The 27,621-nt window shown below is 37.9% G+C and overlaps 1 protein-coding gene across 4 annotated transcripts in view; it reads right to left on the reverse strand.

Moving 5' to 3' along the window:
- DOCK4 (dedicator of cytokinesis 4) overlaps positions 1-27,621 on the reverse strand; it is a 468,183-nt gene that overhangs the window by 113,931 nt on the left and 326,631 nt on the right. For all 4 annotated transcript variants that reach the window (XM_077169893.1, XM_077169973.1, XM_077169724.1 and 1 more), the window contains exons 17-23: positions 22,400-22,556; positions 17,659-17,756; positions 17,468-17,551; positions 17,199-17,299; positions 14,851-14,932; positions 13,617-13,787; positions 8,289-8,481 (exon numbers count right to left, since the gene is read on the reverse strand). In XM_077169893.1, coding sequence (XP_077026008.1) covers positions 8,289-8,481; positions 13,617-13,787; positions 14,851-14,932; positions 17,199-17,299; positions 17,468-17,551; positions 17,659-17,756; positions 22,400-22,556 — 886 coding nt within the window. The remainder of the gene's footprint in view (positions 1-8,288; positions 8,482-13,616; positions 13,788-14,850; positions 14,933-17,198; positions 17,300-17,467; positions 17,552-17,658; positions 17,757-22,399; positions 22,557-27,621) is intronic.

Here is a 27,621-nt window from a genome sequence, read left to right on the forward strand (position 1 = left end):
GAACCACAGCTGGACAAACACTGACTTTCCATACATTCAACAAGAGAATGTTTTATGCAGTTTCTCTCTTTGAAAGGATGGATGCACTCATATGCCATATCTCAGATAAAAGCAAACTATATTGTATGTCTCAGAGTATCTGAAGGAGTGACTCTCATTTAGTTTTTATTTTGCCTGTACACATTTGAGTGGATAAAGGCAGTTTCCATCAGTAATTCCTAATGAACTGGTGCATTCCCACTGTTGCATGAAACACTTATATAAAATCTCATGAAATATTTACAGATTATCTCCTGTGAATTCTGTTTCCCTAGAGAACCCTCAATAATACAGGGTGGGATGTCCCTTAGATTCCAGCAGGATTTCCTGGTACATGTACACTTCCCCCACCACAACTGCCATCATATCTTATCATAATTACTTGTTCAACAATCGCTATAAGCAGAGTGAGGGCAGGGACTCTTGGTTTAATTTGTGACAATATTCTAACATAATACCTAGAGTGAGATTTTCTCACAATAAGCAGTTATTGAATGAATGAATGAATGAATGAGACTTATCATGAGTTCTACTAGACATTACAATCCACTGAAACAGAGCCTGGCATTTCTGCCTTCATGTTTTTATATCGCTTGAATGGGAAGAGATGAAGAGGCACATTATCACAATCTGGTTTACAATGCCTCCATCTGCTGGTGCTTGCCCTGAGCCACGAGGAGAATTCAGCTCTTTCCATCACCATGGCTGGGCACAGACTGCAGTATCTTCTTGTGGCACTGGAAACAAGACACATATCCTACCTCACACACTTCCCCACCTTAAAATCGGTGTAAATGTGGACAAGTGATGTATAAAGAATGAAAAGATCGGGGTCTCACTCTTTTCTTAATTTTGGGTTAAAGTAACGTGCTTGTTAATGTCAATTAATGTTGAAAAGTTCCGAAATAAGGTAAGAGACCAAAGTTTAAATTACACTGAGAGCAGCCCAAAATATGTGTGTATGTTTATTTTCAAGAAGAAAGTTAAAACCTAGGGTCATAATTCTATTGATGCTTATTTTTCAACTTAAGTTCTATGTTAGGGGTGAGGTTTTACCTAAAACTTTTCATTTTATCTTTGCCCCAACTATGGAAAGATGAAACTATTTTCCAAAGAATCCCCCTTCTTTGCCCTTCATAAGAAAGTGCACTTAAACATGGCTTTAGTTTATACCTTTAAAAAACAAAAACAAAACCATTATGTGGACAAATCTTTAATAAAGTCCAAGAATAGAGCCTGAACAACTTTGGAAGCTGCACTTTTCACAGCTCACTGGTGATGAAGGACACCCAGAAAACCTGTTGCCCCTGAGTTTTTCTTTGGAAAAAAGCCCAGGAAAGGACTCCTGAGAGGAACACAGCTAAGGGTGAAGAGGAGGGGTAGGGATGAAAAAAAAAATTGAGGTTAAAGGCGGGCAGGGCAGTAATGATTTTAACCAAAAGCTTTCTTTAGGTACCAGGTATTTTAAAAAATATACTTTTATATTGGATAATCAACAGGTAATCTCCACTGTAAAATCTGTACACCTTTTCCCATGGTTCTGTATGATCATTGTGCTTCTGAAAAAAAAGAGAAGTCTTTATTCAGATTCAGGCAACTCTACCAATTGTTAAAGGTCCATCTGCTACTTTACAAGCACTGGCTAACAGAAAAGTTTTTGACAAATGACATTTTCAAATGTGAAAAAATTTAATTACTCTCAATACAAGTAAAGTCGATACTAAATTGCATTTTTTACAGTTCTAAAAAAATAAAAGCTACTAGCACCCACCCATCAACTATAGTAAGATTTTATCCTTCAAGTTGTCAAATTAATAGATATACATACCAAACATTCTTCATTTATTTTATGGCCTAGGAGGTAATAACTCCCAAAATATTACTTTAAAATAGTCTAAAAGTCTACCTTCCTCCCTCCCTTTCTTTACTTTTTATTGCAGTCTTGTTTGAAAGACATAAGACTGGTAAATTGGGGAGTTTCTGCCAAAAAGGAAAATAAAAAAGTACACTGGACTACTTTCTTATGGAATTCCCACTCTAAAATACTGGACATGCAAAAGAATGTAGCACCTGCAAGCCTCTCAGTGACCAGCGCATGCTCAGTGAGTTTAGGTCTTCACGCTTAACTCTAGTATCTGGGCTGAATTTTGGCTGGTAAACTGCTCTGTTATACCAAAATAGAAACATATATGAGTTTTTCTTAGCAAGGAAATAGTTCAGCAATGACTGCAGGCCTCTGCTAAACAAATCATCAAGTGCTCAGCAATGGAGCCAAATGCAAAGTTAATGCAAAAACCACAACCTGACCTTGCAGAGTCTAGAAGATTCCCTGCCCTCATCCCCATTTACCCCTCTCTCCTCCCACCCTCCATGCTTCTTCCTACCACCTCCTCTATGCTTCAAATCCATTCTTTTTGCCACCGCCAAGGCTGTGTTCTCCCAAAATTACTTGGGCCCTGCTATCCCCAGCCTTCTGGAAATAAGGAGGATGAGAATTGGAGGAGAAAGGGAAAAATGAGTTGTCTAGTTTTTACATCTTAAATAAGTCCGCCAGGATCCCAGTTGATTCAGGCATTGAATACCAATCTACTGAGAGTCCAAATCTTAACTATGTCCTTTAGATTTGGTAAGAAGCTCTAGACTCTGATTCTGGCCATACTTTCAGGATAAGGTCGGGGAGGGGGGGGTGGAGGTGGGCCTGGCTGTAGGATGACTCTCATTGCCTGCTGTCCAGCCCTAAAGCTGCTCCAGTGACCCTTAACTCAACCTGGCTTTAATCTTCCTAAGACTTTTTCCATTCCCTTCTTTGTGCTGACCTTAGCATGTGTCTTTCTGCCTGTCTTCTTTATGTATTAATTTCTAATCTAAGCTCAACCAGGAGTATTCTGCATCAATGCTAGATCCTTTGCATGGCTCCTCCACTTTTTTCCTCCTTGGGATTCTAGTAAAATGACAACTTTTAGGACTTCCTCGCTTTCTTGGGGGGTTTATAGCATCTGAGATCTTGTTTTCTACTGTGTTTTGAAATTAATTTTCTTATCATGTGGGCCAATTGTACTCTATTCCTTTCTCTGGCTAATATGAACCCTCAGGAAATAAGGTTACTTTCTCACTTTCTTCTGACTTCTATATCATCAATCTGTTTTTCTTTGCTGATCAGAATTAAGCTCAGAGTAGCGATTGTTTTCACTACAGTCGACCTCTGTGAAATGAAACTGCCAGTAAGATAGGTCAAGAATTCATGAAGTGGGTGGGCCACGGTGGCTCAGTGGCAGAGTTCTTGCCTGCCATTCTGGAGACCTGGGTTTGATTATCTGCCCGTGTGAAAAAAAAAAAAAGAACTCATGAAGCTAGATAAAGTATTCAGTTGATAACTTATGAGGATCTTATCCCTGCTTAGCCCCTATTTCAGATTTGTAATTTTAATTAGGAAAATGTAACCTCCATCTAGCTAGCATTTATATAGTTACAATTGCAGCCCTTCTGTGTTTTCTTTTATTTACTTTCAATATATAAATAAAATTATTGGATATCTGCATATTTTTCACCTTCTTATATGGGGCTAAGTGGTTGCCTACTTTTTAGATTTAGTTAGATCAAGAATAATGGTGCCCAAAGATGATCACAACCTAATTTCTAGAACTTGTGAATATGTTACCTTATATGACAAAAGGGAGTTTTGCAAATGCAATTAAGAGCTTGTGATGAGATTATCCCGGATTACTGGGTGAAGTAAATGTAAACAGAGGGCTCCTTATAAGTGAAAGCCCTCTGCCTCAGGAGAGGCAGAGCTGGAGAGATTTAAAGATGCCACACTGCTGGATTTGAAGAAAGAGGGAGGGGACCATGGGCCAAGGGACACAGGTGGCTTCCCCAGAAGCCGGAGAAGACAAGAGCATAGATCACCCCCTAGAGCCTCCATGAAGGGAGGCAGTGTTGCTGACATTGTGATTTTAGCCCAGTTGAGAACCATTCTGGAGTTCTGACTTCCAGAACTAAGTTAATAAATTTGTATTATTTTAAGCCATAAAGTTCATGGTAATGGCTAGAGCAGCAACAGGAAAATAATATCCCATAAGTATATCCTAAATGTGAGTCTAAATGATTTTACCATATTTTTGGTGAGGCGACTCATTTCTTTAAGTCTGAAGTTCCTAGGCAATTTTTACCCATTCTCTGTCATTTGGACATAGTAACTTCTGGAGAAATATGATGAAAACAAGGCTTTCAAAACCAACCCAAACTCTCTAAAATAAAATAAAAAATCTTTCTCTGTCATAAGAAGTGTGTGTGTGTGTGTGTGTGTGTGTGTGTGTGTGTGTGTGTGTGTGTTAATGAGAGGTCAAAAGTATTAGACTTAACCCTTTTAGGTATTGTTTTCATTGGACTATTACTGGAGTCTCTCACTATGGTTCTGAGAATCCCCACTTCGCCCTTAGTTATGCAGTTTTATTTGCATTCTTCTCGTTCTTTCTCCTCCAGTTAGAACCCGTCTGGTTCATGTGAGATGTATCACAGCCCTCACAGGGGCCACAGTCTCCTTTTAACCCTAAATCCAGGATACCACAACCTGTTTTTTAACACCATCTACAGACCTTGCCATTTGCAGTGCATACATTCTTTTCCTTCCAATAGTTCATCTTTCAGCTGGACAACACTCATATGCCCTGTCTATCCCCAAAGTCCAGTTTCTGACTTAGAACTTTAAAGTCACCAGAAACACTTTCTGGGTTTTTCTAACACTGTTGTTTGACCCTGTGTGCTTTAGACAAGAGAGCCCTGGAAGGCTCTCAGGAACACTTCCTGTTTTTCTCCACGAAGACAGGCTCCTTCTTGATGTGCCCTGCCACATTTATACATGACAGTCTCTGTTTCCTTCAATGATGAATCATAAAGCATCAAGCCAAGCTTCATGCCCCTGGGAGCAGCTACAGAAGTCTTTCTTCTTATTAGCATCTGCTTGTACTTCTGAGTGTTCCTTTACTTGTGAGCTGCTTCTGCTTGTCCAGAGCTTATCCTTCTCCACAATCATCCTCCACAGGTAGCATCCCACACAACAGGCACAGGCAGGGTTTCTCCTTTTCCTCTTTCTCTTCCATGACTCAGTGTCCCAATCACCAACCTCCCAACACTGGTTCTGAGCCTCTCATCCAGGTGACTGGCACAGACCTTCAAAGTCCACATTTCCTGAGTCTTGAGTCCTCCAATCCAATTCATACTCCAATAACTATTCTCTTCAACTCCCACAAAGACCCACTCTATCTTTGCTCCTAAGTTCTAGAAATTGCTTCTCTTTATGTCTCTTTGGTCCTGATTTCTCTACTGCTGACAGAGCATCAGTAATCAACAAGAAGTAAGTCCATTTGCAAAAGCATATCTCTCAGAGGCTCTTCATGAACATGACTGATCATGTGTGACTCTTTTGGCATAGGTCTTCAACCTAACAAGGAATTATCTGGTCAGTATGAGAGAAATAAAACAGAAATCACCAACTCCTCTCAGACGGTGATGAACTTTTCTTGGTCTGGTGAAAGCACAGTTTGTGTGTGGTCTAGACCTTCACCCTGTCTGCTCCATAGTCCCTGTTCCCTTCCCTAGAAGGAGTCCCTAATCACTGCAATAGGACCCCTAGGGCTCTTGGGAGCAGATTTTGAAGACCAGTGTAAGAAATATCCTTTCTCCACAATGAGGTATAATTTTATGGGGAGAAATCAGAAGATTGAACTTTACATTGATTGCTGCATTATTTGTTTCAGGAAAAGCATGAGAAATAAAGTATAGCATTGCCAGATGATCTGGCAATTCTGCTACTAGGCATATAATCAGAAGAGCTGAAAGCAGAGACTCAAACTGACATTTATATACCACTGATCACAGTGTCATTATTCATGATTGCCGAAAGATAGAAACAACCCAAGTGTCCATCAACCGATGAACAGATGAGCAAAATGTGGTATACACATACAATGGAATATTGTTCAGCTACAAAAAGGAATGAAGTCCTACTAGTTCCATCCCCCTATTCCATATTATCGAGCGTCCCTGCCAACATGAAAAAGTTAGAATGGGCATAGCCTAAATACCCCTAAAGAGTGGGAGAAAGATCAACAGTGATGATGGAGTTATACAGAGAAGGTAGGGTTTAACAAATGAGTGCTAAATCGTTATACCGATACTCATTTAGCCTCTAGTACCTTAGAGCAACTAGAATTAAAAACTTAAAATTATGGAATTGTAACACCCCCCCGTCCACCTCCCCCCAAAACAGGAATGCAGTCCTGATGCATGTGATAACAGGATATTATGTTGAGTGAAATAAGTCAGACACAAAAGGACAAACATTGTACAACCTCACTAATACAAACTAATTACGAGTAAACTCTTGGAGCTAAAACTTGAGTACAGGTTACTAGGAGACAGAAAGACGGCAAAGAATGGGGAGCTGATGCTTAATTTGTATAGAATTTTTAATAAAGTTAATTGCAAATGTTTGGAAATGGATTGAGGTGATGGGCAGTATAATACTGTAAGAGTGATTAACAGTGCTGAAATATAGGTGTGGTTATGGTTGAAAGGGGAAGTTTAGGATTGTATAAGTCACTAGAAGGAAAGCCAGAGAAGAACACATGGGGCTGTATAACACAGTGAACCCTGTTGTGGACAATGACTGGTTAAGTGCACAAATGTAATAAGGTGCTTACATGAACTGGGACAAATGTATGTCATTATTACAAGGTGTTAATAATGATATATGGGAAAAACACAACTAATACAAACTATAGAGTTATACTTAACAGTAACACTGTAATAATCTTGCATCAATTGTAAGGTTTAATATCAAAGCCAAGCATCAACAATGAGGGGGGGGGTGTATAAGGGGCCTGGGATGTGTTTTTTTAGCAATGAGAATGTTCTCAAATTGATTGTGAGGATGAATGCATAACTCTGTGATAACACTGAGAGCCACTGATTGTACACTTGGGATGGACTATATGGTATGTGAATAAAAATGTTTAAAAAACTGGTAGTAAACATCCAATAAAGAATCACAAATTTTTCTTAAAACATTAGAAACATACAGTAAGTCTATTAACAGAAGAAAAAGAAATTATCCATGATATATTCATCCAGTGGAATATTATACAACAATAAAAACGAATTATATTAGCATGGCTAAATATAAAAGTATAACATTAACTGACAAAAACACTTTATGGAATGACAGTCAATGCAATGACATTATATCAAGTTTGAAAAGATGAAAAAAGTACAATACATTTTGTAATTATGCAATAACGTAATAAAATCACAGAGAATAGGGATGAGAATCTCTGAAAGTGGGAATTTCTATGTAGCAAGTGAGAGAAATAGATTAGGAGACTATACACAAAAAGACCTTGAGGACATCTATAATTATGGGTTTCTTAAAAAAAATATAAAGCAAATGCCTAACATTAAGATTTGCTAATGACTGATTCATTGTATTATGCTCTACTCTTGTCTCTATGTCTAGAGCATTTTACCATAAAACAATTTTTTAAAATGTTCACTATATTTGAAATCTTATTTCAAAAATATCATATACATATACTGTATGCATTCAGTGAAAATATAATTCTTAATAAAATCTACTTTGAAAAATTTTTTGTTTGATCACGTGATGTAAACTTAACATAAATTTTAAAGTGAGGTTTGTACTTACTCTATTATTTTCTTCAGGATAAATGGAAGGAAACAAGAGGCAATAGGATTTAATAACCCATATTATGACAAAATCAATACAGTACTGATCACATAATGTTGGGATAAAATAAAAAATGACAATACACAAAAACGTCCACCCAGTTTTTCAGAACACAAGTCTACTGAAAACTTTTGAGAACAAAAGAAACAAACAAACAAACAAACAAAAAAAGGATATCACGTATGTGCAGATAGCTCTGAAAGAAAATGTTCAATTTTGTTGGACATTAAAAAAATGAAATCTATAATAAGAATAACAGTATGTCCCACCCTACAGCTTGTTGTGATTATAATCAACAATTTAATCAGTCTTCATTCTTTCTAAAAATGAAATTTTATTAACCACACTTTTTTATTTGAATGGTAAATAAATTTATTCTACCATCTAAACAGATAAGACTTTTAAGAAAAATACTTTTTAGATTTTTAAAAATTACTTCTGCTGATCTATAACTTCAAAATGGCTTTCTAGGGACATTCACTCATTCCAGAGTTGCAAGCCTTACCTGGGTTGGTGTAGAGCTGGCTCTCCACGGTTTTGCCAATGCACTGCAGTTTAATGGCCTGCAGGGAATCGTCCACGTGCATGATGGTGGGCAGACTGCCCAGGGTGTCCTGAACCAAGTTGGCCACTTCCCGGATATCAAAGAGCTTCAGCAGCTCCGAGTACACTGCTGGGAATGAGCTCAGAAACACAGCCTGAAAAAGAAGACATGGAAATGAACTACCAGGTCTGCCATGAGAAACGAGCTGTCATATGTCCGTGAGTTTAAGCACTGTGATAGGGACTTTGAATGGTAGGAAAATAAATGTAAAATATTTCTGTCACCTAAAACTAAAAAGGAAACATTAAAACAACCATAAAAAAAGTATAACAGAACAGGAGATTTTGGAAATGTTCAGAGGTGCAACATAATAAAAAATCCTGGAAAATCACTGACATTAGCCAAATGATAGGCAACTACTCCTTCCTTTCTCCCACCACGTACACTGACACTTACACACACACACACATACACACATAATTAGCAAAATACAGCATGACAATGTAAAAAATGTTCAACCAAGACCTTGCTCAAGGTTATATTTCATTCCTTTTCAGAGACGCTTCTGAAGTACTCATTTAAATTTCATGCACCTTTAAGAAACCAAATGTATTAACTCCCTAAAGGACTCAGTTTATTATTTAAGTAAACACATGAGCCTAGGCACCAGAAGATCTAGGTTATATGTTGGACTAGCTTTGCTGCAAATCAACTTTGTGACTTTGATTAGTCATTTTCCCTCTGTTGGCTTTATGTTCATCACATGTAAAATGAAAAGATCATTAGAAAGACCCCTGAGGCTGCTTCAAGACCTACTATAAACCAAGAACTGTGCGCTCAGACCAAAACAATGTTCTTTATGTAAATAAAAGAAATTCTAATAACAATTTTTAAGAAAAAAATGCTAATATCAAATCCCCGAAGGAAATAACCTTAAAAATAAATGGGCCATGATTAGATATTGAAGAATTAACAAACAAACAAAAATGCTAACTCAGACGTTTACAATTTCACAGAGAGAGGGCCGCTGTAGAAGGAAGAGCCAACCAGCCTTGACTCTGCTTAGCGCAGGAAGGAGACCTGTGTTTCTAATATGCTGGTTTACCAGTTGGCATATTCCAGGGCTAGCTGGTTTACCAGTGAGATCTGACATGAGTGGAATGCAGGTTGAGCCTACATGCGCCGTTGATTCAAACACAGAATCCAATTCCAAAACCTGGATTTTCATATTTATCTATACAGCAGCAGCAAAAATACATAGAAGAGCCAAGACCTGCTTTTGATGCCAGAGCATTAAAGTGCTTAAGATACTGCAGCCAACTGCTTTGCTTTTCTTAATTCTTAAAAATTATAGATTTACTTTGTGTTCAAAACTAATAACTTGGTATTCCCTTTTAAAGACTGCATTTAAATAACCTTCATTTCTCTCTGCAAAGAGCTGAGTCATGCAGATGAAATCGAAAAATAAAATAAAATGAGCCCAGCTTTTTGATTCAATATACTAAAAAGTTACCTAAATTAACTTTCCGCAGGGATCCCTTAATTTATCCATTAGTTTTTTTTTATATCTATTTCAAAAAAAGGTTTTGAAATGTGCCCGCAGTATAAAATTCATATATATTAGGACTATTAATAAAAGATAAACAGCAAGGACTTTGTGATGAGGGAAGAAAGAAAGAGAGGCAGTTGTATCGGCGAATCAAAGCTAAGGATTTCTGTTGCAAATAAAAATAAAGGTGCAATTTAGTTTTGAACTTCTGGTAGCCAAGAGAAATAGGGATAGATCATTATTAGGGATATGGGTCAGGGTCCTTCAGTCATTCCTCTTTTTATTCATTGGGTACATGAGGTGGGAGTCTGTCCACACAATGGGAAACTATAAACCTCTGCGGAGTTGAGGTATCATTCAGTCCTGCCCAGGGCAGAGCTCCCAGGGACAGTGTCATTAGTGAGCATGGCTTAGAGGACAGAAGGATTAAATGAGCCTCCTTGCAAGGAACAAGATGGCAGATCTGTGAGGAAGAATTGCTGGAACAGTGGCTCTGCCTCCAGGAGACAGGTTTTACCTTGAGTGGTAGCACACACAGAAAAGGTACAAAATAGAGCCAGGAATCTGGGTTTCTGCTTTTAAGGCAGCCTGACAGTAAAACTTGAACCAATGGTTATCCTTGGATCTGGCTGTGGTAGAAAGAATTCTAAGAACATCTCATGATGTTTGCACCCTGGCGTTCCTCCTGTGATTATGTTACATTATATGGCAAAAGGCAAAGGATGTAAGGAATAATCTGCCTCCAGATAGGCAGATTATCCAAGGGGCCTAACCTAATCCCATGAGCCCTTTAGAGCAGAGTTTTCTCTGGTGGATGATAGATGAAGTAGTCATAGATTTAAAGCACGAGAAGGATTTATATACCATCACTGGTTTTGAGGATGGAGGGATCGCCTGTCAAGGAAGACGACTGGTCTCTAGAAGCTGAGGGTGCCCTTCCACTTGCCCCAGAAAGCAAGAAACAGGGACCTCAGTCTTGCAAATACAAGGAACTGAATTTTGTCAAACATCTGAGAGATCTTGTAAGTGGATTCTTCTTCAGAGCCTCCAGACAAGAAATCTGGAGCCTGTCCCAGATCCCTAATAATGATCTATCCCTATTTGTCCTGGCTACCAGAAATTCAAAACTAAATTGCACCTTTAATTTTATTTGCAACAGAAATCCTTAGCTTAGATTCCCCGATACAACTGCCTCTCTTTCTTTCTTCCCTCATCACAAAGTCCTTGTTGTTTCTCTTTTATTAATAGTCCTAATATATGTGAATTTTATATTGCAGGCACATTCAAAAACTTTTTAATCCTTCTGTCCTCTGATTTTAGCCTTGTGAGAGCCTGGCTGCGTCCACCTAGACCTCTAATGTACAGAAATATCAGCTAATGAATGCACATTGTTTAAAGCCCATTAAGTTCATGGTAATTTGTTATGCCTCAATAGAAAACTAATACACTGGATCAATCAGATTATTGACATCCTTCTTCTTTGAAGAGAGCTATGAAACTGAAGGGCCAAAGGGAACCTGGGATAGGAAGAGTTTTTATGGAGCATTCCCTGCTCCCAAAAATATACAGGGGCAAAACTCTCACTGCTTACTAAACAGATCACTTCATCATTTGATACGAATATTAATTTTTCCCTAGTATCAAACTAAAAATAAAATTACCACTTCAAAATTTGCTGATAAAGGATATTGAGTGATGGAGAATGACTTCAGTAGAATTTGCAAAGATATTCAGAAATTTCACGTACGCATTTTATGTACTATCTTTGGATTAAAAACTCCAGACAAAGAAGAAAAATCAAATGTGGATCTTTGAAGGTGCTAAAGTTATCTCCCTAATTTGAATTACGGACAGAACTTGAAGAAGCAAGAATAGTAGACATCAATATGCCAAACAGATAAAAGCAGAGCTGCTCTACCCCCTGTGTCATGGTGGCCAAGTCACCTTGGAAGGGCCACTAGGATTTGGTAGAAACACAATAAGCTAAAGGGGAAAAATTCTCTTAAACCATTAGGAAGGCATCCATAGATCTCAGTGAGAAACCATGACATAAGTACCCAAGAGTAAAGAAATATCCTTCAACTGTGAATTAGCACTGCAAAAAATTAAGTTTCATTCCTATAACTGGTAAAGGTTAAAAAGAAAATTCTCAAAATGAAAATTTTTAATTTTAATAACTTTCCTGGAAGGAGTGAATTTCTTAGAACTCTCTGATTTGAAGGAAGATGTGGTTAGTCTGCTGAATTATCCATCTCCAACATCAACTATTGTATGCAGGGGTTGGCTAGCGGGCGATTTGACATTGAGGTATCCAACAAGTTCCTAAAACACCAAGATTATATTGTTGACTGTAGGGTTCCCAAAAATGACATTTGAAAGAGTCTGAAGTATATCCTTTCCCAGATGGATGATCAGCCTCTCTTTGCAAAGAGAGAGTAACAAGAGCAGCTGGCTGAACAATAGCCTCTAAACAGAGAAATGTAGAGCTGGTATATTTCTAGTGTTCTGTCATGCATTATTATGCCATCCAAATGACACATGGCATCAAATTATAACAACATTCTTAAGGATCTAGTTTTGTCTTCCAGTCTCCCATTGACTGTCCTATTTTTCAATGATTGTAAATCTCCAGGGGATGGTAGAAAAGAGACTGGTTTTCTTTTTGACAAGTTCTAAACCAAGTCATTGGAATGAAAAGTGACAAGAAGGGATACAAAACAACAACTATTTTATAATTTCACTTACATGAAATATCTAGAATAAGCAAATCCACAGAGACAGAAAGTAGATTAAAGGGGACAGGGGGAGGAGAAATGGGTGATTGGTACTGAGTTTTCTGTTTTACGGACAATGAAAAAGTGGAGGTAATGGATGGTGGTGATAGTAGTACAACATTTTAAAAGTAATTAATGTAAATGAATTGTACACTTCAAAAACGATTACAATGGGGTGGGCCACGGGGGCTCAGCAGGCAATTCTCGCCTGCGATGCTGGAGATCCGGGTTCGATTCCTGGTGCTTGCCCATGCAAGAAATATATATTTTACAATGGAAAATTTTACATTTTATGCATGTTACCACAGTAAAAAAATTCTAAAAATAGTATGCAAGAAGAAGGATTAAGAAAAGTGTGGAGAAAGATATTCAGAATGATCTCTCAGAACACGTTCAAGATTATACACTTTGGAAAGTAGATGGAATCTGTCCTTAAACATAACATTTGGGGCTTTTCCCTGTAACAGAACTTGGCAGCAGCCACTCAGCAGTGGTCATATACAATCAGTCCCAGGACAATTAGGGTCAAATTAAATAAAAGAGAACAACATGCTGCTTCGCTGTGTCCAAAACATTTGAGCCGGAAGTTGGCAGATTAAAATGTAGTGTGGGTCTTGGGGAAAACAACCGGCTCAAATGAAATTCTTTCCTCAGGGGTGATGGTGACAGCATGTCTAATCGTCAGTACACATTCTGGCTACTGGAAATGAGGCTGATGCTAACTAACCAAGATCTGTCCCCTCCATTCAGAACAGTCTAAGAACCGAAAACTCAATTCTGCTCTACTAATACTCAAAAGCTGGTGGATTTCTTCACAAAAGTCTATTCAAACTCAGTTAAGCTACAAATATAAACTAGGACTAAGGATCTGTCCTGGAGAAAACATTCAATTATGCCACGAAGTGAAAATAAATAAACCGCACCCATATTTTTGTTCTATTCAATAGAAATGAAAAAATTTTTTACCTGTGATTGAGACAAAGCCCCAGACCCTTTGCTTTCTTGTGAAAGAAAGAAACGGACTGACATAAGGAGCTCCTGAATACAACAGCGGAATTCCTCTTCATTTTGTCCACCAGTAGCAAGGGAAAACAGCCTCCGAGACTGAACTATATACTTAAAAATATATTCTTGTGCCTTGAAAAGAAATTTTTAAGAAAGTTAGCTTCAAAGCTGACCAAGACTATGTATTTAACAATAACATCATTAAAACTATAGTACAGCATTAGACTTCTAAATGATTGATTTAAACACTAAGGCCCAGTGAAATTTACTCAAAACTTTCGAACATTATTTATTTGTAGGGGGAAGGGCAGTGCTTCTTTGATGCCTAATGAGGGAAAAGTATAGACACTTTTTAATTCTTCATACTTCTTGGGAGCTGTGAATGCAAAATATTTTTGATCCTTAGATTTTAAAAAATGTTTTCAACAAAGAGATGACAATTTTTCAAAAATGATTTTGCTTTGCTGTAGGTATTCTTTCCACTTAGCCTTTTACCTCCAATCATATGAAAATGATAAATCTGTAATTAACATGCTTGTTTTATAAAACTAATACAGCATTCTAATTTTATCTACTGACATTAAATAGGGTGGTACTCAATAATAGGAATCAGAAGGCTAAAATAGCTGTTACTGGGCAATCAGTTTAAGAAATTATATTCTTTTTGAACATGTTTGTAAGTAAGGCATTAACATCTCCATTTACAACTGAGCCTTGTAAGGTTCAAAGATGTGGGCAGTGCTAAGCCCTGAGATCCAGCAGAACTTCAGGTTTCTTCATTTCAATCCCTGCTAAACCACCCTATTACTCTTAAATGTAAGATAAATGGTTTTCAAATCATCTCTGTCAGCTAGTAGAAGCCAGAGCCAGGAATTTCTAAACTTAACTGCCCATTTGTAGTCTTCTCTCATAAACCCTCCCTCTTGCCATCCCTAAGACACTACTTCAATCATTTGGAAGCCTGGGGGAGTAAAGCTTCAATCCTGGGCAGGTTCCAGGAGATGAGTCTGGCAAAGTCCCTCTCAGATTTCATCAGCTTTGGAGCAGCCATAAACTTATTATGATCCTCGAATCTGAATGTCAGTAATACATCATGACCAATTACTGTCTGTGCAGAGGAAGCCAATTAACTGAGGCATCACTTTGCAAAAGCTTTGTTAGACTGTGTTATTTCTCATCAACAGGAAGTTATTACCTTCAGCACCTCCTGGATATGCTCCTGCCGCTCTGCCTCTGTTATCCTGTCCACGTACCACTTGAGCACTTTTATGAGATCTCTAGAATGCAGGGAGAAATGGCAGAATGCAGAATTGGTCTAATTCTCGATTAAATGCCAACAAATCAAACACTTTTTTTTTTTCATCACGAGAAGGTTGGTCTCTTTCCCCATCAGTTCTCAGGTTTTAAAATTGCTGCAGATAAAAGCTTTATTATATCATTAAGTTCACATCTGTCAAACTGCTACATAATAATATTATAAATTCTGCATGTCAACATCCTTGTCCCTTTTTGGAGCTTAAGAGAGAAACAATGCTTCCTCCATTGGAGAGAGTCCCCTCCACATGGACATATGCCATCGGCCCTGCTGTTCCAGCAATGCTTCCAAATGGGTGAGCCCAAATCACAGAAAAAAGGACTCTGGATCAGAAAGAGCCTGCAAGTATGACAGTCAAAGCCAATTTTGGACAACAGCTAACTCGGGATCTTGTCCCCAGTGACTGCGTAAACAACTGGGTAAAAGAGCATTCAGTTGGAGCAAAAGGGAGTGTGGCAAGGATGAAAGCGACACTTTCCCACTTTAGATCACACTCCCTTGGATTTATTCAAGCCAAGTCTCTGCCCTGTGGGAAGCACATGGCTTACTGTCAAAGTATGCCTGAGTGGGAGAATTTCCAGAAAAGTTAAGGTTTTTGTTGTTGTGCTTTTTTTGTTTTTTAAGAAATAGAAATTGAATTAAAAAAATGCCGATTCTCAAGATTGCAGACTTGCCCCTTTAACCTTGGTCTGTCCTTGGCTTTTATGAAACATATAGTTAACACAGCAATTTTTTGAAATACTCTTCTTTTCTCTCAGGAAAGACTACATGGATATGCCAGCAGGTGGATGATGCTGAGCGTTCTATTTTTAAATAACATGTTAGTGTGTTTCTGAACAGCCCCAGCCTGAGATGATTCCACAGGACTTGTTTGTCTTGTTAGGACTGATTACCATGCTTTTTTGGCCAGCCCTGAAGTGTTAGAAATTACACTCTTCTGAGGCTTCACATGACAACTTCAGTAGGACGCAGTGACCCCATCACACTAGGACCCAAATCTTTAGGCCCAGTGGCAGCACTGCAGTGACATTCAACACCATTCCTGCTGCTATGTTTCACCCTCAGCATAAAATCATGTTGACGGAGGGTCAAGTGTTGCAAAAATAACTACATTTACATAAATGTTGGAGGCATAAATCTTAACATGCCATGATCAGGAATACCAAGTTCACAGGAGCACTTTTTAAAACTGCTGTGTGAACCATCTGTTTCTAGGAATCAAGGACTGGCCAAGGATAAAGGTGGCAGGTCCACAATCTTGAGAGTTGGAGGTTTTTTGTTGTTTTAGTTCAAATTTTGGTTATCTGACTGCCTATAATCCTTTCTATATCGATAGACTGGGAAAAAAGGTGCAAACCTGATTTCATGCTCTTTTAACTCACCTGGGCATAAGGTGAGTATGCACGTACATGTCCAGAGGTGCTTAAAGGGCAAGGCAGAACAGCTGTGACAATGATAGAAAAGGGTAGACAGAATATTGGGGTACATTCCAGGGCTGTATCAAAGCAGGGTCTAAAGACTGGGAAGATATTATGGATGGGACAAAAAAGAAAGAGGCAATCCCGCTGGCAATCATTAACTAGGCTTCACGGAGACAGGAACTAAACACATCATTATTCACTCACTTTCAGCCTTACCTGTAAAATCTGAGCTGGTGCAAAAGGAGGAGCAGTTAAAATGGCAGCTGCTGTCAAAGGGTAGATTCCAGTGACTGAACTGTTTGCAGTCAGAGACCAGATCTTCACATTTTAAGGACTAATTATAGTGTCTGGCATGCAGAAGGCATTCAGTATATATTAACACATGAACAAATGAATGGATAAATGAGTTTAAAAAGGTACGAAGGCAAAGGCTGCTTTCCCTTCCTATTTCTTTAAGACCTCAACCATCATGAAGAAATGGGGTGATTAAATGGGGTTCTTGAAAGCCAGAGTGAAATAACCATTTTTAGACCAAAGAACATCAAGCGAAACAGAGACAGGTAGAAAACACTTTATATTTCAGGTCTCTGGAATAGAGTTCATGAAGTTCATTCTTTTTCCTTTTAATCAAAATAAGTTTTAGCCATTAAAAAAGGGTAGATAAGAGGAAGATACTGTCTCAAGAGATACTTCAGTTGTGCTTCATTTCTTCTACATTCCGTTTTAAACTTGCCTGTAGAGCTGGTTCTGCTTAGAAAAACTTGAAAGAAACTTCTTCTAAACCAATTACAAGATAAAGGGCTTTACCTGTATGCAAGTGCCCCAGCAAAATGACTCTCAATATAAGTATCCATTACGGGTTTAAAATGATGAAATTTGCTATCCTGCAGCAAATTTATTATGTGGACCTGAAAAGAAAATTGAGGTTTATAATACTGATTCAAATCAAGATTTTTGTTTAGGTAATTTTAAAATGAACTGTTAGACTATTAAGTGCATATTTCTGAAATAGCCTTATGGAAATCAAGATTGAGAGATAAAAATGTTAAAATATAATTAAGCAAATTTAAACTCACCAAAGAATCAAATACTTTAGACCCATATTTTTGGGAATTTTCATCTAAAATTCCAAATAAGGTATCCAGAGTATCTTGCAGAAACTGTTACATAAAGAAGAAGTAAATGAATAAATAAAACACTGTCCTTACCCTCCAAATGTTCTCTATTTTATGAATTTCCAACAGCAGAGTAACGAAATAACAGGTACCTTTACTATCTCTGAGCCATCGATTTCTTTTAATTTAGAGAGACAGCCTGTGATCTTGTCTGGGTGGGTTCTCCATTTCAAAAGATCAAGCATGTCACCTTTCCAAACAGAAAAGGAATATTAATTGCCTTAATAGGGAACAGTGCCTTACCTGGAAGCATTCCCTTGTAAAAGCTGAATTCTCAAACATGCTGCCTTCCCTTCCTCACCACCCGAGTTGTAGGCTCCACACACGTGAGCAGCCCTCTAGGATGGCATTTATTAGACCATATACTATTTTTGCTTCCTTTCCTATGCTCTTGACTTATAAACTCCTACTCATCCTTCAGTTCTCAGGTTAGATGCTGCTTCCTCCAGGAAGCCTTTCCTGAAGTCCCTAGACTGAACTGTCTCTCCTGTATGTTCACATGCCAAAATAGCACTTATCTTACTATCACTGTTTATTTTTCTATGCCTGCACTAGACTATGAGCTCTGAGAGGAAAAAAACTATGCTGAGCTTGGTTCTATTGTTTCCCCAGCCACCATGAACATAGCAGGCACAGAGCAGGTAATTGACTAAATATCTGTTGAATAATTTTCTGCTTCCTCCAAGAGAATGGGACTTTGTTTAGGGCTGGGACTCTGTTTTAGTCATATCTGCAACCCCAGCATGAGTCTTCTGTCTAGCAACTAATTCTACTTGGCAATGAAAGTCTTTTTGACAATCTGACCAAAACCTTGTAGGACCAGCAGGTCCTGACACAATGATGACAAGCCCACTGAATTGTCAGAATCATCTAGAGAGCCCTCATACCTTAGAGTGCAAGTTTCTGGACTCCATGGGCTTGTTTTCCATCCCAGATTCTGGGCACGCTCAAGGGCCCAGCCCTGTAAGACGTGGACCCTGAGTCCAGCAGGGCTTTCTACCTGCTTAGGGCATAAACCCTTCCCTCCTCTCTCCCGCACAGAAGTCGGAAAGGTTCCTGAAGATGGTACCCATGCACCACTAGTCTCCAAAGGGAGCAGGTGGCTATAGGTTAGTGGAAAAGTAAGAGCTCAGAGGTTCGTGCATGCAAGGGACGCACAGGGTGGTGGGACCTGGTGGGCCAGCCTGCCCAGCAGGATGACTGACAGGACTGGTAAGAGAGAAGCCAGGAGGGATTATTCCAAGCTTAAAAGTGAGAACTTTGCTTCAAAGCACCTGTTTCAGGCAAAACCCAAACGGGACTTGAGCAAAAGACCACTTAGGGAAAAAACAAGAAATCAAGGAAGAAGTTAAGATGAGAAAAGAAACAGGCATAGTGAACAGAAATGAGAAAAAATAAGGACCACAAGAGGAAAGAGAAGCAACCTGCACAAAAGTCAGAATCAAGAGAGAAACTTCACAAAGGACTAAACAGTAAGAAAGTTCATGCTAAAGAGGAATGTTTGCCCACAATAAACAAAGCTAAGTAGAGGAGCATGGTGATTGAGATTAGAAAAATGAAGAATTTTTTAAAATACTGACTTTGAAAAAGAGATTTCTGAGGCTTTCATAACAAAAAAAACCCTGAAATATGCCTATTTTTCACCTATAACTTAGACATCCTCGGGATATGATTGAAAACCTTGTAATAAGATTGGCTATTTAGAATATTAGACATTTGCACAGAGTGAGACCCAAGGCGGCAGAGCAGAGTGCCATTATTCTCCCCATCTGCTTGCTTCTCTCCCTCCCACCTATTTCCTGCCTCCTGCGCTCAGCTCCGGGAGGCCACCCTACCCCTACCCCGGCATCTGTACTCTTATAATTCCCTGGTGCACTTTCCCTACCATTCACTCCTCCCTTCCCAGTCCTGCTCCGTTCCAGCTCTCCCTCCCTCTCCTTGCTCCCTCTCCCTTCTTTTAGAGTGAGTGTGGCAGTCCCAGGGGCACTCGGGACACGGCCCAGGGTGAGGGGTGGAGAGCGCGGGGAGGAAGCAGCATCGGTGGGGAAGATGCAGGAATGGGAATGGCACGGCCAGAGCTGGAGAAGAGAGGACCGTGGCCCAGAAAGCGAGATCAGGGTAGGGCTGCTCATCGTTCTGGCAAGAAATCTGATGAAGCTCTGGACTACTCAGCATGGAGCAATGGAAGAGTATTACAGAGTTCTCTGGACATAATAAATCATATACGCAATGTACTCATGGTTAAGTAAAAAATGGCCGTCTTCCAGATCTGCGTTTTAGCCATTTACTGCAAGTTAGTAGCTGTGACCTACCACTGAAAATATGATTTTTATACATTCTTTTCAACAACCCTTTTTTAAGCATGTACTTATGTCTCTAACCTACCGAGAACTTATAAAATAGGTAGATAGCATGGCCTTACTCTTAAGAAGCTTAAGATCTCTACTTGACTTGGGAATCACAGATGCCCAGCATAGTGCTCTGGCCTTGGTATCACTATCCATGAACATTGCTGGGTGACAGAGAGAGCACAGACAGACACACCTTAGGGAATCTGAAATTTCAGTGTTACTCTAGGAAAATGTTCCCAGAGATTACATCACTTATGAAATGTCCAATTATAATGGAGATAGGATGTGTGTGTTTTCCAAGTGGCATAAAATGAATAACAATTCCAACCTGGAACTGGGTTATTTATACACAAAGATGTGTGTCTAGCTTACAAACTTCAGAAATATCAACTAAATTCCTTCTCCCTTTACATCTCTTAAAACATGCTATTCATTCCCTGGCTCACCTTGAGCTGTCTTTATCGACAAGGTTAATCAAAGTTAAAATAACAGTTTGGCACTCACAAGTTTCTAGAAATGAGCCAGGCATTGTACTGTATGCTGATCCCACCTTCCACACAGTGAGAAGTACAATGTAATGATTTCATGAATACCTTATTTACTCATTTTATCTGAAAATGTTCTTTGCTTTTTTTAAAAAGCAGCAACTTCTAATTATCAGGACTTGATTCTCTCTGTCATATGTTTACAATTCTGTCTGACATCCTCAACCTTAGAACTAGACCTAATTCAGGATGCCGGGTCAAAAATTTTGATGGCAGAGACTCTATTGTCAGTTTTACCTGTGTGGTAGGCACTATAATCCCTTCAAAGATGCCCACACACTAATTCCCAGAGCTTGTGATTCTGTTACCTTACATGGAAAAAGGGGCTCTGCAGATACGATTAAGTTACGGATTAAGTTAAGCTATCTTAGATTACCCAGGTGGACCCAATATAATCACAATGGGAATTAAAAGACGGAAAAGGCTGGTAGAGAGATCTGAAGATGCCACACTAATGGCTGTGAAGATGGAGAAAGGGGCCATAAGCCAAGGAATGCATGCAACCTGTAGCAGTTAGAAAACTCAAGAAGACGGATTCTTCTTAGAGCCTCTAAAAGAAATGCCTGCCTGCTGACCCTGATGTTAACCCAGTAAAACCATTTTGGACTTCTGCCCTCCAGAACTGCAATTTATTAAAGTTGAGTTGCTTAAGGTATTAACCTTGTGATAATTTGCTACAGAGGCAACAGGAAACTAATACTACTTGAAAATATTCTACTGGGGGAATTCACTTAAATGCCAAACTAGGCTCTATATTAAACACACACAGAACTAATCCATGTTAGAGAACAAAAATTTTGTGATAAGGGAATAAATAACAGGTAACTTTTATTCTCCATTGGGATAGACTGGTCCCATAAAATTGCATAAAGTCTGTTAAATGCTTATAATCATTTATAGAGTTATATCATTGGAGATTTTATGTAAGTAGAATTGTTAACCACTGATTACTGATAAATTTAATATAACATGGCACATCTTGTTACATTGTGATAGTTACTTTCATTCAAGTTCACTAAAAATAAATTATGCAGCTGGATTTTAAAAATAGTTTTCTAAAAATACTTTTGGAAGGAGAGAAATAAAAACTAATAAAAACATGAAAGTCATTTGCCAAGGCACTATATAAATATTGTAGCATTACATACAGACATTGAGAGGTATTTTCAAAGTGGTCAATATCATAATGCTACATTTTGCTTTTTCTCTGATGTCACCTTCTAGGGGAAAAAGGACATCACCTACTACAAATATTGCCCTATGACACAGAAAAAAGAATTAATAACACTTTTAAATGTTTAGGCACAGGAGCATTTTATGTGACATATGACTTACTATGAAATGATTTTCCTCGAGATAATGAATCTGACTTATTAATATGGCAAACAAAACACTAGCCAGAAGACTTCTATGGCAATCAGGAGGAACTCAAACATGTTTAATTTACTCCCTTCATTATAGATGATGTTTTCATAACAATTTGCCAAGGAATAAAGTTTGCTTTATTAATCATAACTTGCTAGACAATCACTGACATAAAAAGTCATGCTAGAACAGAAAAGCAATATCCATCTAATTAAACAAAAACAGCCTTTATTCTAAAGCCTGCAATTAGCACTCTTTATGGAGCTATAAAACAAGAGATTAAGATGGTAGTATCGTTGTCTTTTTTTCTTTTTAGAGCAGCTGGATTTTGACAGTTTATTTGAAGAATTGCAGAGTGAGTATCTATCACTGGGCTAATTTTGAGGTCTTTACAGGTATTCAACAGATCACTGGGCCCCACCGTTTCCATTGTATTGGAAACCACACACAGAAGGATCAACAATTTTTCTAGTGCAAAATTCTTAAATATAATTTTACTGTGTACTGAATATGCCTCCTGAAATCCACATGGGCATTTAAGGGCTTTCAAATAAAAGACTATCATACATTACCATTCTGTGTGAGTTTTGTGGAACAGAGAAAAGACGTTATCCAAAAGGACTCCTTTGTGGCCTTCATGGCTTGATTATTATTCCCAAGGAAAAGGCCCTTGGAAAAGGGAAGTTTGAGGTAGCGCGAAGCATCTTGAAGGTTTGTGTTTTCTTCACACTGTTAAAAATATTAAAAAAAATAAAAGGGAGGGGTAAAGAGACCTCATAAGAATTATTAAGTATAATTTCCATTTCCAGTGTTTATGAACTGGGAGACATTCCAAACAGCATTACAAACTCAATTTGGGTTTTAAATAAAGTACAATCACAAAAATGTATAAAAGGAATTAAACTCAGATTTTGGGGAGTCAAGCAAATTTGGCTTTAAATCCCAGCTCTGCTACTTCCCAAATGAGGGACTGTATCAAGTTGTCTAACCACTCCGGGTTTCCATTTCCCATCTTTAAAACCTTATCGTGTTATCATAAAAATCAGATTACACAAAGCCTTTAAAATGCTCATTGAAAATGCTCAAGAAATCATATGTGCAGTGACCATAGGATTTTCAAAAATGCTTAGATTCTATCAACATCCTGTCTGAGGAAGCTATTAAACAGCACCTTACTTTGAAAACTCACCATTAAAGGAAACTGAATTTCAGGATAATCTAATAGCCCCAGTTTGAGAGGGAGGGCTCTACTTCACAGAAGTATGCCAGCTAACAAATATAAAAGGAATTAAACATTTAGAAAATACAGTACCATACCCTTAATGCAACTATTTCTTTAGTTAAAGAATGTCACATAGTGCTAAAACCATCAGAGAATTGTTGCGCATTCATAGGATGCCAACCAGTAACAAACAACAGCAAAAGGACAATTGTAACTAACTGCATATGGGGCGTGGGGAGGCATTAGGTTATCATCAGGCTAAAGCAGGACAATGCAAAGAAATGTATCAGAGCTACAACAAAGATGCTGAACCCGAATCTGTCATACCTATAGACTCAACTTCCACTTTCTAGGAAATACAAAGAATAAAGCAACATTCTAAACAGCACTATGGGGAAGCAACCTGACAAATTCAGAAGGTAGGTCTTTTTGCAGGATGTCTAGCTTTGTCTCAAGGCAGTGCTGTGAAAACCGGGATTGTTCTAGATTTAAAAGATAGACAGCCAGATGAAAATATGGTCCTGGATTTGAATGCTGATTTAGAAAAACCTGCTGAAAATGATATTTTTGAAAGTTTGCTTACAGATTAAGTTTTAGATTAGGTAAAATTTTACTGCTTGGAAAATTAACTGAAAAAAGCAGATTAAAAAATAGATTCATATATGATGCCACTGAATTGTACACCTAAAAATAGTTAAAATGGCAAGTTTTGTTATGCACAACATTACCACAAAAGGCAATATATCCTAAATAACATTTGATTTAAAAAAATCCATATAGAAAAACAACTGGAAGAATATACTAAGAGGTGAACAATTAACATCATCTGAGTGATGAGAATATGCTGTTTTATTTTATTTTGCTTTATCGGTATATACTTTCATAATGATAAAAGGTGATTTTTATTAAAATTCTGAAAAAAACTCTAACACATAGAACTGATACACCTTAAATTACTTTCTAAAAGTTTAATTTAGATTAATTTAAAATTTAAACTCATGAAATTTATTCTTTAAACTTGTTCAATTATATTCAAGGCTAGTATCCTGACAACAGACAGGGATTTAAGCAGACTCCCTAGTTAGTTTCGTGTGATTTAGAAAATTTTTCTCTAACAAGTTTAGAGAATCTCTAACAAGTTTAGAGATTATAATATTACAAGATGCTTTCACCAGCACACCTGTCCAGTAACAGGAACAACAAACAGCCTCTATAATTTTCCTTTAGTGTTACAACTGTAAATGTTTTCTTTTAATACTGCAAGATATTTCATACTGACAGAAGAGTATACAAAATACACACACATATATGGTTTAAAGAATAATTATAAAGTGAACATTTAAATACTTTCTTCAGAAAAAGGACAAAACAATATACTGCATCCTGGATCAGCCCATCCTTTCTACTCCCCCTTACCCCACCAATTTCTAGTCTTGTTCTCTTATTTGTTATCAGGGTCTGGAGCATAACAAGTCATAGCATGAGCCCCAGCACACCAAATTTACCTATTCCCTGCCCGGATCTAACTCACAGTCTTAGGGACAGGCTTGGATCCCCCATCCCCAGTCTGACTTGTGCTCCGTATGTCCAACCACCATTTCCTACTGTGACTAGCCATCTCGTGCCAAACCCAGTCCAGACACACTGCCCAGCTATCTCCAGACTTCCTTGCCAGGGGCTGGAACCTACCCTGGTGTGCTCCATCTGCTCTAGAAATTCTGTCCCGATTGATATACCTCTCAGTACCCCTGCAACCTCCAAAACGAATTGCCTAGCCTAGCTCTTGAGCGCTATGTTAGCCTCTTTTAAAAAATAAAATTATTTTTAAATTAGAGATGTTGTAAGCTTACATAAGTCACATAAAAAATACAGCATTCTCATATGCCCCACTATTGATGACACTTTGCATTAGTGTAGTACCTTTGTCACAAAAGAAGAAAGAATATTCATTAGGCTCATTTTCCCCATATACCACCCTATTATTAACACCTTGTATTAGCGTCATACAGTTGTCATAACTGGTGAAAGAACGTTCTTATACTGCACTATTTACCCTAGTCTATTGTCCACAACCGGGTTCACTGTGTTACACAGTCCCATGTTTTATCTTTTAACTTTCATTCTGGTAATATACACAACCCAAAACTCCCCTTCAACCACATCCACATGCAGAATTCAGCATGTTAATTACACTACCATAATGTTTGTGTACCATCACCACCATCTGTTTCCACCACACTTTGTATAGAAATTCTGTACAAATTAGGCACCAGCTCCCTAGCCTCTACCCCAATCTATATCCCTGGTAACCTATATTCTAGATTCTAACTCTAAGTTTGCCTATTATAGTTAGATCAAACTAGCAAAATCATAAAATATTTGTCCTTTTGTATTTGACTAATTTCACTCAGCTAACTTCCTCCAAGTTTCATCCACGTTGTCCATGCATTAAAACGCTATTCCTTTTTACAACTGAACAATATTTCATTGCATGCATTCAGCACACTTTATTTATTCTACAGCTAATGGATACTTGGGTTGCTTCCATTTCTTGGGAATTGTGAATGATGCCGCTGAGTATTGGCTGAGTGCAAAATAGCTGTCAGAGTTCCTATTTTCAATTCTTCTAGGTATATACCTAGTGGTGGAACTGCTGGATTGTATGGTAATTCTACATCTACTTTTCTGAGAAACTTGCTGAACTGTTTTCCACAGTGGCTGCACCATTTTACAATCCTAACAGCAATGAATGAGTGCTCCTATTTCTCCACATCCTCTCCAACACTTGTAATTTTCTGTTTTTTAATAGCAGCCATTCTAGTAGGTGTGAAAAGAACCTCATTATTGTTTTGATTTGTATTTCCCTGGTGGCTAATGATGTTGAACATCTTTTCATGTGCTTTTTAGCTATTTATACATTCCCTTTGGAGAATTTTCTATTCAAGTCTTCCCCATTTATAAATTTGGTTTTCTTTTTTATTGTTGAATTGTAGAATTTCCTTATATATTCTGGGTATTAAACACTTATCAGATATGTGATTTCTCCCATCGAATGAGTGAATTCTTCATTTTTGTGACAAAGTCCTTTAATGCACCAAAATTTCTAATTTTGAGGAGGCTCCATTTATCTACTTTTTCTTTCACTGCTTGAACTATGGGTATAAAACCTAAGACACCATTGCCTAATGCAAGAGCCTGAAGATGTTTCCCCATACTTTCTTCTACGAGAATTATAGTCCTGGCTCTAATATTTATATCTTTTACCCATTTTGAGTTTTAATTTTTGTATTTGGTGTGAGGGATCCTCCTTCATTTTTTGCATATGGATATCCAGTTCTCCAAGCATCATTTGATGAAAAGATTATTCTTTCCCAATTGAGTGGACTTGGAAGCCTTGTGAAATATCAATTGGCAAAAGGTATGAGGGTCTATTTCCAAACTCTCCATTTGATTCCATTGGTTGATATATTTATTCCTGTGTCAGTATCATAATATTTTTACCATTGTAGCTCTGTAATATGCTTTAAAGTCAGGAAGCAGGAGTCTTCCAACTTCATTCTTCTTCTTTCAAGGTGTCTTGTCTATTTTGGGACCCTTACCCTTTCAAATAAATTTGGTAATATGCTTTTCCATTTCTGCAAAATAGGCTGCTGGAATTTTGAATGGGATTGCATTGAATCTGTAAATCATTTTGACATCTTTATGATATTTAGTCTTCCAATCCATGAACATAGAATGTCCTTTCATTTATTTAGGTCTTTTTTTATTTTCTTTAGCAATGTTTTGTAGTGTTCTGTGTATAAGTCCTTTGCATCCTTGGTTAGATTTATTCTTAGATATTTGCTTCTTTTAGATGCTACTGTAAATGGAATTTTTTTCTTGATTTCCTCTTCAGATGATTCATTCCTTATGTGTAGAAACACTACTTATTGTTGTTTGTTGATCTTGTATCCCGCCATTTTGCCGAATTCCCACATGAGCACAAGTAGCTTTGTTGTAGATTTTTTTGGACTTCCTATAAATAGGCTCATGCCATCTGCAAATAATGAAGGTTTTACTTCTTCCTTTTCAATTTCATTTCTTTTTCTTGCCTGATTGCTCTGGCTAGAACTTCCAGAAGTATATTGAATAACAGCAGTGACAGCAGACATATTGATTTGTTCCAGATGTTAGAGGGAAAATTTCAGCCTTTCACCAACTGACTATGATGTCAGCTGTGGGTTTCAATATATACATCCTTTATTACGTTGATGAAGTTTCCTTCTATTCCTGTGTTTCTAAGTGTTTTTACAACGAAAGGGTGCTGAATTTTGTCAAATGCCTTTTTTCACATCAATTGAGATGATCATGTGTTTTTTTCTCCCTTTGTTTTGTTGTTGTGATGTATTACATTAATCACTTTCTTATCTTGAACAACCCTCGCTTATCTGGGATAAAATTCACATCGTCTATAATTCTTCTGATGTGCTGCTGGATTTGGTTTGCAAGTATTTTGTTGAAGCTTTTTGCACCTACATTCAAGAGAGAGATTGATCTGCAATTTTCTTTTCTTTATCTGGCTTTGGTATTAGG

The sequence above is a fragment of the Tamandua tetradactyla genome, chromosome 1 (genome assembly GCF_023851605.1).
Source record: "Tamandua tetradactyla isolate mTamTet1 chromosome 1, mTamTet1.pri, whole genome shotgun sequence".
NCBI lineage: Eukaryota > Metazoa > Chordata > Mammalia > Pilosa > Myrmecophagidae > Tamandua > Tamandua tetradactyla.